Source organism: Perna viridis, chromosome 10, assembly GCF_037379345.1.
Source record: "Perna viridis isolate PV_CMFRI_1.1 ecotype Kerala chromosome 10, ASM3737934v1, whole genome shotgun sequence".
NCBI classification, from domain to species: Eukaryota; Metazoa; Mollusca; class Bivalvia; order Mytilida; family Mytilidae; genus Perna; species Perna viridis.
The window spans coordinates 10278825-10290291 of NC_142454.1; the positions used below are offsets into that span (position 1 = coordinate 10278825).

The 11467-nt window shown below is 35.9% G+C and overlaps 1 protein-coding gene and 2 pseudogenes across 1 annotated transcript; 2 read left to right on the forward strand and 1 right to left on the reverse strand.

The window, feature by feature from the left end:
* Positions 1–405: 405 nt before the first annotated feature.
* LOC148604476 (uncharacterized) lies at positions 406–1713 on the forward strand (annotated as a pseudogene).
* A 53-nt stretch (positions 1714–1766) lies between these two features.
* LOC148604477 (uncharacterized) lies at positions 1767–5747 on the forward strand (annotated as a pseudogene).
* Positions 5748–8034: 2287 nt separating this feature from the next.
* LOC148604478 (uncharacterized) lies at positions 8035–11253 on the reverse strand. Its single transcript, XM_088550050.1, has 2 exons — positions 10774–11253; positions 8035–10222 (listed from the first exon to the last, which is right to left on the reverse strand). The coding sequence occupies exon 2, from the start codon at positions 9821–9823 to the stop codon at positions 8558–8560; it is 1266 nt and encodes a 421-aa protein (XP_088406176.1). The 5' UTR covers positions 9824–10222; positions 10774–11253; the 3' UTR covers positions 8035–8557.
* Between the last annotated feature and the right edge of the window lie 214 nt (positions 11254–11467).

Consider the following 11467-nt stretch of genomic DNA (forward strand, 5'->3'; position numbering starts at 1 on the left):
GTTAAAGTTCATTGGATCCCACCCAACAGAAGATGCTCTAGCTACTGCTTTAGGTCAACAATTATTTTGTCATTTTGTTATTCTATATTATTATTGGCTATTTATGATAAACTGCAATGGTGAAGATTTAAAAAAAATTACTACAGCCAGGGTGTATTTAATGATTCAAAAATACATCTAGCTAAAGACGGTATTACTGCAGCCAGGACGTATTTAATCGGGTTTATCTAAGTAAAAGGTAAACCAATTTAATAAAAGAGAAATTAATCTGTTCTTTCACAACGTTAAACCGGAATCCGTTCCGGATGTATCCCGATTTTATATTTACGTCTAACGCTGCCATATTTTTTGAAACACCACATCAAAACCGATAATCAATAAAAGCCATCCTCCTTAAAACGCAGCATGAAACCTGCCAAAAGAAAACGAGCAGCCCCTAGAAGGAATCAACAAGACGGAGATGCTACAAAAAACCAGAAAAAGAAGAAGACTTTGCAGACTGCTCAGACGTCATCGTCGCCACGCCAATCCAGAAAAATACCCTCGACAGCTTCCACGTCGTCCAGCGAAATTGATGCCACTGATGCCCCTACTCAAGGTCCCTCGACCAGAAAGTCAACTTTATCTGTGAGCCATGGTCCGGTCGTCAATATCATAGCCGATGAAGCATTGCCTCCCATTCCTGATGAGTCTCGTATGCCTGTTCCTGTTACCGCACAAGAGGTCCCACCCCAGCAAAGCTCGAGTGGAATCAGTAGGTTTATCAATACTTCACAAACCTTAGCACGTCCATTTTACTCTGGGTCTCCTGTTCCCCCCCTTTCCGATCCTGATACACAAAGGTGTGGCGATATGTCGTACATCAATCAATCGCCCGATTCTGTGTCTAGTGTCTTTACTCCTATATCATCTCACGTCCCAAGTAAAATAAAAGAGAAAGTATGGGCAGGTGAATTTGTAGATCTAAACTTGCTTCTCAAATCAGCTCGAGATTTAGCAGATAACTGTGAGTTAGATGGAGAGCTCACTATAAAAGGGGGTACCCTTGCCGTTGTAAAACAACAAAAAACACAGTTTAAAAACATTGAAACTTGGACTAATGCATTCATGATATATGCAAGCATTATTTTAGAGAAATGGCCCCAAAAAGGGTTAGAACTTTTAAAATATATGCAAACAATTCGACTTGCAGCCTCCAGGGGCTATTTTCGAGGTTGGGTTCACTATGATGAACAATACAGGTTGCGTAAAGCGGCGTCCCCAACTTCTTCTTGGGGAATAGTTGATATGGAACTTTGGATGATGTGTGTTTCAATCCCTTATACACCCCCTTCTCAGTCAGTAGGTCATGGGTCGGTTCAAGACCCTTCAAATCATAGACCTGGACATTCCTCACCAACTTCGTCTGTTTCTGTGGTCAGTTGGGGGCAAAACAAGACTAGCGCTGGTCAAACAACAGGCCCATGTAGAATGTTAATAAGGGTTATTGCAAGTTCGGGTCAAAATGTATTTTTACCCATCAATGTAAAAAATGTAGAAAATATCACCCAATAACAAAATGTCCACAGAATCAATAAATCGATTTGATTTCAAGTCTGACATTAATGACAATGTCATATTATGTAATATTGTAAATATGTTGTGATTACAAATTTATAAATCGAACTTTTTCATTTCAGGATTGACCCGTTTGTATACACTAGGTAATTCTCCTATCAGAGTGAGCGAAGTTAAAAAAGCTCTGAAAAAGTACCCATGTCAAGAAAAAGCATATGCTTTAATTAATGGATTACAATATGGCTTTGATATGAAATACTCAGGTCCCCGGAGACCCTTTGAAGCTAATGGCAAAGAAATTTTTGGCGAACGTTTACTCGCAGCCAGACAAAAAATTCAGAAAGAAATTTCAATGGGTAGAATAGCCGGTCCATTTATTAACCCCCCTTTCCCTACATTTCGAACTTCACCAATCTCTGTAATTCCAAAAAAATCAAGTTCAGAATTTCGTTTAATACATAATTTGTCATTCCCTTCCCAGAACTCAGTAAACGATTTTATTGAGAGAGAATTCTGTTCCGTATCCTACTCTTCGATCGACGATGCGGTGGACATGATTCAGAAGCTTGGCCCAAATTCCTTTCTTGCCAAATGTGATATAAAATCGGCTTTCCGACTGCTCAGAATTTCGCCACAGGATTTTGATTTGTTTGGTTTTAGGTTCGAAAACTTGTATTACTTTGATAAGTGTTTACCTATGGGGGCCTCTATAAGTTGTGCCCTATTCGAATCTTTCTCCACTGCCCTTCATTGGTATGTAAAAAAAAGAATCAAACTCTGAGAATATTCTTCACTATTTAGATGATTTTCTATTTGGGGGAGTGTCAGTTCCAGAATGTAAAGAGGTTTTAATTTGCTTCCAGGACTGCTGTAAGTTGTGGGGCGTTCCTTTAGCGGATGAAAAGGCAGTTGAACCTACAGAAATATTAATGTTCTTAGGAGTAGAGTTTGACACTATCAATATGATTATGAGACTCCCTTTGGAGAAAATAACTGAACTTCGGGAAAAAATTCTGTACTGTCTTGGTTGTTCGATTTAGAGGTTTGGTTACAATTCTTGTCGGAATACAATGGGACTACAGTAATTCTAGATAAATTTTGGTCTTCCAATTCTGATTTGAATCTTTTTTCGGACAGTGCAGGAGGTAAAGAAAAGGGATTTGGTATTTTCTTTGATAACAGATGGGCTCAGGCCTGTTGGCCTAGTTCTTGGGTTAACTCTGACATTTTAACCGACATTACCTTTCTGGAATTATTCCCTGTTGTAGTAGCTCTGAACATCTGGGGAGAATTGTTAAGGAATAAACGAATTTTATTTCACGTCGACAACCAAGCAGTTGTTGCAATTGTCAACAAAAAATCATCCCGTTCTCCACGAGTGATGTCATTAGTCAGGAAACTTGTTTTGGACTGTTTAAAATATAACATACTAATAAAATGTGAACACATCCCCGGAGTTATGAATAAAGTATGTGATGCTCTTTCTCGTTGTGATTTTCAGAAGTTCCAGACTCTTTGTCCGACTGCCGAACCACGTCCATGCGCCATTCCATCCCATCTTTGGAAAATTTAAAAGTCGATACGAATTCTTTATTCGATAGTTCCATGGCTTCGAGTTCCTGGAAGACTTATAGAACAGCAGTCGCTTCTTTTCAAAATTTCTGCTCGCTTTATAATTTTGATGTTATTTGGCCAATCCCCGTAGAGTTATTGTCCCATTACATTGCATTTCTTTCTTGTGAGGGTAAATCTTTTTCAACTGTCTCTACTGATCTTTCAGCTCTGAGTTACGCTCACAAATTAAATAATGTTATTGACAACACTAAATCTTTTCTCGTTACAAAGTTGTTACAAGGTTTTCGCAGGAAAAATCCAACAAAACCCGACATAAGAATTCCGATTACTTTTGATCTACTAAAAAAGCTTATTTCCTCGTTACAATGGATCTGTCACTCCGATTACGAATCATACATGTTTGCCTCCACCTTTTCTCTAGCCTACTTTGCCTTATTAAGGGTAGGAGAATTTGCCGTAACAACAACTGACAATGAAAGTGGACACGCTCTCGATCTTCGAGATATCTCTTTTTTAGATAAAAATACAGTTTTGCATACCAATATTGGCAGTTCTAAAACAGATCAAAAGCGATCCTCAATTAAGCTTATATTAACAAAGCAGGAAAATGTATCAGTTTGTCCAATTTTTCTGTTACATCGTTATTTGTCTATCCGTTTCTCGGGTCAAAATGGTTCTGAAAAACTTTTTGTTCATTTTAACGGCAAGCCTTTGACAAAATATCAGTTTTGTGCTATGCTGGAGAAATCTCTAAAGTTTTGCGAGATACCATTACACATTCGCTCACATTCTTTCAGAATAGGCCGTGCGTCCGATCTAGCTAAAGAGGGCATAGACGACGAGGCAATTAAAAAATTGGGTCGCTGGAAATCTAGTTGTTTTGAGAGATATATTCGTCTTTAAATTCGATCTGTTTTGCGAGTTTACATGTACTTCTGACTGATTCATTTTTATTACAATTTCCTAATTTTTAGGTTCAAAATATGTTTGGATTTTTGGCTCATCGATTGTTTATTGGGCCCGTAGACGAGCTGACTCTCGCACTGGGGGGATCCACCTTGGACTGCAAAGGCTAGGATATGTTGTTAGATGGTTCGGGGAAAGAGGAATGAAATGGAGTGAGTTGTCGGCCACAGTCTCGCGTGCTAGAGAGAAATATCCACTTCCCGCTATGATCGTAATACACCTTGGGTCTAATGATATTGGTTTATGGCCTTGTTCTGATATAATAGATGATATCAAAACAGACACCCTTAGATTTAAATTATTATTTCCTAATACCAGAGTCATTTGGAGTGAACTTCTGATGAGACGGTACTGGCATAGCGCAACAAAAAGTGGCACTCGCTTATAGAAGGTCCGAAAACGCATAAACACTGCAATAAAAAATTTCTATTTAACTGAGGGCCTTGCCGAGATAAGACACCCGAATATTAGAGCATCTGAGATCGACCTCTACCGGTTTGATGGGGTTCACTTGACCGATCTCGGAAATGACGTACTTCTAAACAACTTTGAAGGTGCTTTGGAAACCTTTTTATCCTCACCCGATGTTCGTTCATTCCCTTAGGATTGTCACATTCGTTAATATATGTTATCAAATGTTGAAAGGAATATAAATGATTTATTATTTGAAGCGGTAGGGCCGCGGGGGGGGGGGGGTAGATATTTGAACGTGTATAGACACGCCCATTTGGCGGAATCTGGCAAGATAAGGGGACACTATCCTTTCCTTAATTGTACGTCGGGTCATATCAATAAAACTTTCCTACGCTTTACCGTTGGAAGTTGGTCTAGACCATCTCATGCCTCCATGAGTGGTCGGTTCTTTTCTGATCACCAGATTGAATTTGATTGGGGTATTCTAAATACAAATAAATAATCAAAATAAATAATAAACTCACTCCCATGTTTTTATAAATATTAAATGAAAAAAGTGGTTGCTACCATGGGGTGACAAATGGTATGGGCTGGCGTACTGGAAAATCGTGTCCCTCGTTCTCTCAAGGTACCTTGAGGAATGTGAGCATCCATTGTTTACCAATGGTGCACAGAGTTGTCCGTATACCCCTGCGTTTGGCATTCTGTTTCCCTATCTTGTCAATTCCTCTCTTGCAGTGATCTGTGGCCGTTATTAGCCATTTATATTGTTTCTTGAATTTTTATAAGCCAAACAATTGATTCTTTGATTAATCGGGTTTATCTAAGTAAAAGGTAAACCAATTTAATAAAAGAGAAATTAATCTGTTCTTTCACAACGTTAAACCGGAATCCGTTCCGGATGTATCCCGATTTTATATTTACGTCTAACGCTGCCATATTTTTTGAAACACCACATCAAAACCCCTCCATCCTCCCCTTCCACATTTACCACCTGTTGCTGCTGCTGTTTTATAATTTTTTCAGGGTCAAAACATTCGATCGACTTAAACTTCCAGGGATCTGAGAGTTTCGAGCAGAGTAAACTGTTAAATGAGGAAATCCACACGAACTTTTGTGAATACAGACTCTGGACACTCAAACTGGTTGTGAATCCGACAGATCAGCTCGGAGAATATGAACTCATGGACAACAACATTGGTTTGGAGACTGTTTCTTTAATTGGATTTGTTTAATGATTTTGATTTATTTTATGATGCACCAAAGACTGACTTAAAACGTTAAATTTTAGCTAATTTGATTTCATTTTTATTTTATTATTATATATATATATTTTCAGAATAACTTGTGTCATAAATATAATTAATAATAAACATTTCTTGTCACAGTCTGTCGGGGCGGAATCTGGCAAGATAAGGGAACACTATCCTTTCCTTAATTGTACGTCGGGTCATATCAATAAAACTTTCCTACGCTTTACCGTTGGAAGTTGGTCTAGACCATCTCATGCCTCCATGAGTGGTCGGTTCTTTTCTGATCACCAGATTGAATTTGGCCAGGGTATTCTAAATACAAATAAATAATCAAAATAAATAATAAACTCACTCCCATGTTTTTATAAATATTAAATGAAAAAAGTGGTTGCTACCATGGGGTGACAAATGGTATGGGCTGGCGTACTGGAAAATCGTGTCCCTCGTTCTCTCAAGGTACCTTGAGGAATGTGAGCATCCATTGTTTACCAATGGTGCACAGAGTTGTCCGTATACCCCTGCGTTTGGCATTCTGTTTCCCTATCTTGTCAATTCCTCTCTTGCAGTGAGCTGTGGCCGTTATTAGCCATTTATATTGTTTCTTGAATTTTTATAAGCCAAACAATTGATTCTTTGATTAATGATTAAAAAATACATCTAGCTAAAGACGTATTACTGCAGCCAGGGCGTATTTAATGATTCAAACATACCTCAAGCTAAAGACGGTATTACTGCAGCCAGGGCGTATTTAATGATTCAAACATACCTCAAGCTAAAGACGGTATTACTGCAGCCAGGGCGTATTTAATGATTCAAACATACCTCAAGCTAAAGACGGTATTGATGGGATATTAAAGTTGCTGTAAGGACAAATGAAAAAAAAACTTCCAACAGACTTTTAAAAAATACCTTGTAGGAAAATGGTTTTTGCTAATGTCTGTCATCTTCTTCTTTCGTAAATGGTATTCATAGTACAAATTACAATAAGTTTTGTTAAATTTATACATCTTACTGGCTCCATATCTCTCAGTCACCTTCTGGTTAGTATTGTTAATTTTGCCGGTTTTTGTTCTTTTTTAGTTTCGTTTGATGATGCATGGAAAGGAATAATTGTTTAATTTTGTCATGTCAGAGTGATTTCACACTTTTCTTGGTTCAACATCAAATAAATTTCAAAATTGAAAAACCCAAGATGAAGAAATGAGTACTATATATTCGTTAGATAAGAAAAGACACTAAATATCAACTATATAAAATCAGCGTACTTAGAGTAAACAAAACTTGGATGAAAACTTGATCAGCTAGTCCATTTAGAATTGTGTTATCATTAGGTTTTTGTATCATTAGGTTTTAAGACTTGTAATGCGCAGCCCTTATCTGTTTGAGCTTTCGTACTAAGTAATGTAAAAGAATAATAATTGGCTTACTATTCCTGATGAACTTGGAACTAAGTCAGACGAAAACATAGTATTAAACAAACAATTCATTCCTACCGATACTTGGATATGAAGAATATCAGTTACATTAATTACCCAGAGTGATGTGTATAAGAAAAAATTGATAACTTTGAGGACGCTTACCCTACCGTAGCACCTGGTCCATGCTCCCAGTTTTTAGTGGAGTCCGAATTGCTCATTTACTTTTGTTACTTTGTATGTATGATTTTAGGTACTTTATGTTCTTTATTGTGTATGTCTGTTTTCCAAGTCTGGTCTTTGTCCCTGGATTACATTCTTTTGATTACCGCTAAAACCTTGGTTCCCTTGATTACTCTTTGAAATGTTTCACAAAAGGAAGGATCAAATAAGATATATACTCAAAAGAATTATTACAGAAACGAACAGAGTGTAAGTTTCAAGGATAATTTTGGTGTAGGGGGAGATTTCGGTACACCTTAATGTGAATTGAAAACGCAATACGCAGGTAATAAAGGAATGTTGCCAAGATGAAAGGACAGTTGACTATACGGAATTAAATGTTATCGCGTTTGTCATATTGTTTGGTGAATAGTGTTTCTTTTTAATCGATCCCTAAGTGTAGGTAAATATAAAAGGCGGACTTCACATAGTCTGTTAACCAATAAAATGAATGAAACTCTAGGGGATCAATTATTAAGCTTCTGAGGTCATTTGTGTGGTTTGTTTCTATTTCGGAACTACAACAATAAAGTAAACATAAAACTTAATGCTTATATAAAAAATAAAATGTTTGAATATGTTAATTTTAAATGATGAACAAATCAATTGACATAATACGACGTAGTGGCGTTGTTGCTTTTAGAGTGAGACGATTTGGATTCAATGCCCAGCTGAGTCACACGAAATACTTAGTATTTGCGTCCACGTCAAACATGTTGTAAACATGAAAAAGACTGATGACTTGTTGGCTTGGAACCAGGATGAATATCGAAGTGGGTTGAATATATCTTTCTGTGGGCTTTTGATTTGTGAGCTGGCACATTGTAAGTCAAGACAAGCTTATCGCATTGTAACGAATGATATTCTATTAATTTTGACTAACGTTCTCTATCCGCAATGCATGGAATGAAATATCTACTAACCATTGTAAAGATACAATCAATCATTAAAGTAACAAGTCAATTTGTCCTTAAAACAAAAGAAAATTTACGTGATGAAAGATGAAATGTTTAAACATATTTTTAAATACATAAGTTTTATCATAATTGTTTGCCATGTTGGCATTGTGTTACTAAAAGTTATATGGCTTGCGATAATATCCATTTTATAGTGGCTTCCATTTGCATATCACTCATGCTAGTGTATTAGTGAACATCAGTCATCTATTTCTTTTACCAATCTTTCACATGGAAAATTTCCTAACTTGTCCGTAAAATCACATGATGATGTTATAATTGACTCATCAAACATGCCAATATACTTGTGGTTGTCAGATCTTTCCTTTGCCAATGCTTCGTAAGGAAGATTGCATTCGTTCCCTAACTTGTCCGTCAAAGTACATGATGTTTTAATTGACTCATTATTTATCTTACTGTATTTGTGGTAATCGGATTTATAAGACTGTACGCATTCATTTTCTAATTTATCCTGAATATCACTTTCAATCTGTACTGTAGATGTGGAAGAATATTTATGATCATCGCATAAGCCCTTTAAAACTGGTTGGTATGGATGAAGATATCCTGCATGTTTTTCATCAAATGCATCGTTTTCCCAATTCTTGATCTCCGCTTTCTCAACTTCAGGGATACACCCAGTGACGGTTTCAACAGGTTCTAGGTAGCTGTCATCTTCATTCCGTAGTGTGACTTTACGGTTCGAATTTGCCTCTTCATTTGATTTGACATTGTCTCCTGTTTCCGGAGGTAGGGGTTCCAAATAGCCATCTTCTGCTTTCTGTAATGTAATAATATTAAATCTTGAATTATTTTCTTGCTGGAGTTTAACGCTCGATACGTCCAATGATAGCGGTTCCAAATAACCATTATCTGCATCCCGTTGTATTAATTTAATATTTGGATTCGAATTTATTTCATTATTCACTATTGTGTCCGACATTCTTTCTATCGTGTCCGTAGAAACGGGTTCTAGATAGTCACAATCTGCATTTTTTAATTTTTTCTCTAAATCCTGATGATTTGAATTGCTTTCTTGGTCCAATCTTACGCTTAAAACATCTGGTTCCGATGGTAAAGCCTCAAGATAGTCACGGTCTGGACTCTTAGGTGTGATTAGGGGCTGATTAATGGAACTGTCATCCGTAGTTTGAATGGCATTCTTGGCATATATATCCAATTCATTTATCTCGTCATAAGGGTTTGCGTAATCGTCATAGGGAATGTCTGGTCTTTCGGGAAGCTCTCTCCGCTTTTTCTGTGTTTCTGGTTTACCTTTTCTGCACGATGTCATACAATAACCTAATGTTATTGAAATGATGATGACAAAAAGGACAGCTCCACCAGATCCACTTATGTAAAAAATAAGTCCTTGGCCTAACGTTGATTCTACAATAAAAATGGTCAATGCACTTTTGAATTTGATTAATGAAAGACAACATACAATACAATCGAAACAGCTCATTAGTGCACATGTTTTATAATTTCACTCGTCAAGTTTGGTATGGATACAAAATATAATTTGTTTTTAATTTGTATTAAAGTTTATATTCCAATGTTATAACATGACTGGACTGCACTCTATTGCAAATATAAAAAAACGACACAATCTTCTTCTTCATTAATTTAATAACAAGTAAATATTTGAATATTCATATGTTTTGCAAACCAGTAAGACATGGCAGACTGAACACACGATATTTCTTTTATTAAATCACAGCATTTCAAATGTGCAAAAATTAACCAGTAAAATATAAATCATGCAACAAAAGATTTGTTGTCACAAGATTTACATGCCTGTAAATTGCTTCTTGCCTTTATATTCTCCTCTTCGGACACAACCGTATACATTATCACATCACATCTAACAAACAAAAAAAAAAAAAAATGAATTATAATATAAAAAAAAAACATTAATCCCTCTCAGTGAGTATTCAATGTACCCGTTAACTACCTATGACTTGCAGAGTGTAATAATCGCAATTGAACATCTCAGTGATTTGTGTATGATGAAGGGAGTACATATTTGTACAAAAAAATATATATTGTGACAAATATTGGTCCCTAATTTATGCTTTAATTTTCGTTTTAAACAAATGTCGAAACAAAGTCAATTATTACATCTTAATAGGGTTGATGAAGAAGTCGAGCATGTCTTTAACAGAAAAGAAATAATACAGGAATCAGGAACTTTATTTTACCACATATTTGGTATTTCACCACACCAATGACCTCAATTAGTACATGTCGATAGTATGCAAAGCTCACGAGAAATGAATGTTGTGTAATTTAAATTATTATATTAATAATAAAACATTTTATTTGATTCCATCTCTGTGATCATCTATGATCGGTAATACACAAATTAGTAATTTGTAACATTGAGACTCTGCTACAATATAATTTAAAATCTACCTTTGTTCATTAGTACAGTTACACAACATTACACACTGATCACCATAGTAATCGTCAGGACATGGAATACAATCTGTCCCATTCAGTGTAAAGCCTGAATCACATCCTGAAATATCGATGGTGTTAATTTACCACATGTCTTCTTGACAGTAAAAGTCTATTCTTGTTGAGCATATAAATATTAAAAAATATTTTGGTTTTAAATTGGGATAATTCGATCGTCTCTACACCTCTTTTGTAAAAGAAAAAAATTAAACCTGTGAACTAATATGTACGCTAATAAAAGTTTTCTTTTTTCAATGATAGTACCCTTTAAGTGGTTACATTCCCAGGTGATTTACTTTTTGATACATTTGTGGTCAAATTTTGAACGCGAACATCAAATCACTCAAAATATTTATGAAGATAAGATAGAGTTATTCATATTTGTTATATTCATTACACAGTTTGTCAGCCGCAAAAATCACACTGCGGAAAAAACTTAGTTTATGAAGAAAAACGTGAAATTTCCACACGCACAAAAAGCCATTTATACGATGTTTTGAAAACGAGCAATCCAATTAGATAACAAGGTCATAAAACAAAGGTTCAAAACATATCCTTAAAATGACTTAATACTGTTGTCAGTTACACGTACTAGTGCTATATATTCGTTAAACTGATTTTACTGGATAAATGATAGCCTCTCACACTG

What these genes read in the sequence shown, in the direction of transcription:
- LOC148604478 (XM_088550050.1), bottom strand. Translation starts at nt 9,823, where the DNA reads ATGAGCTGTTTCGATTGTATTGTATGTTGTCTTTCATTAATCAAATTC.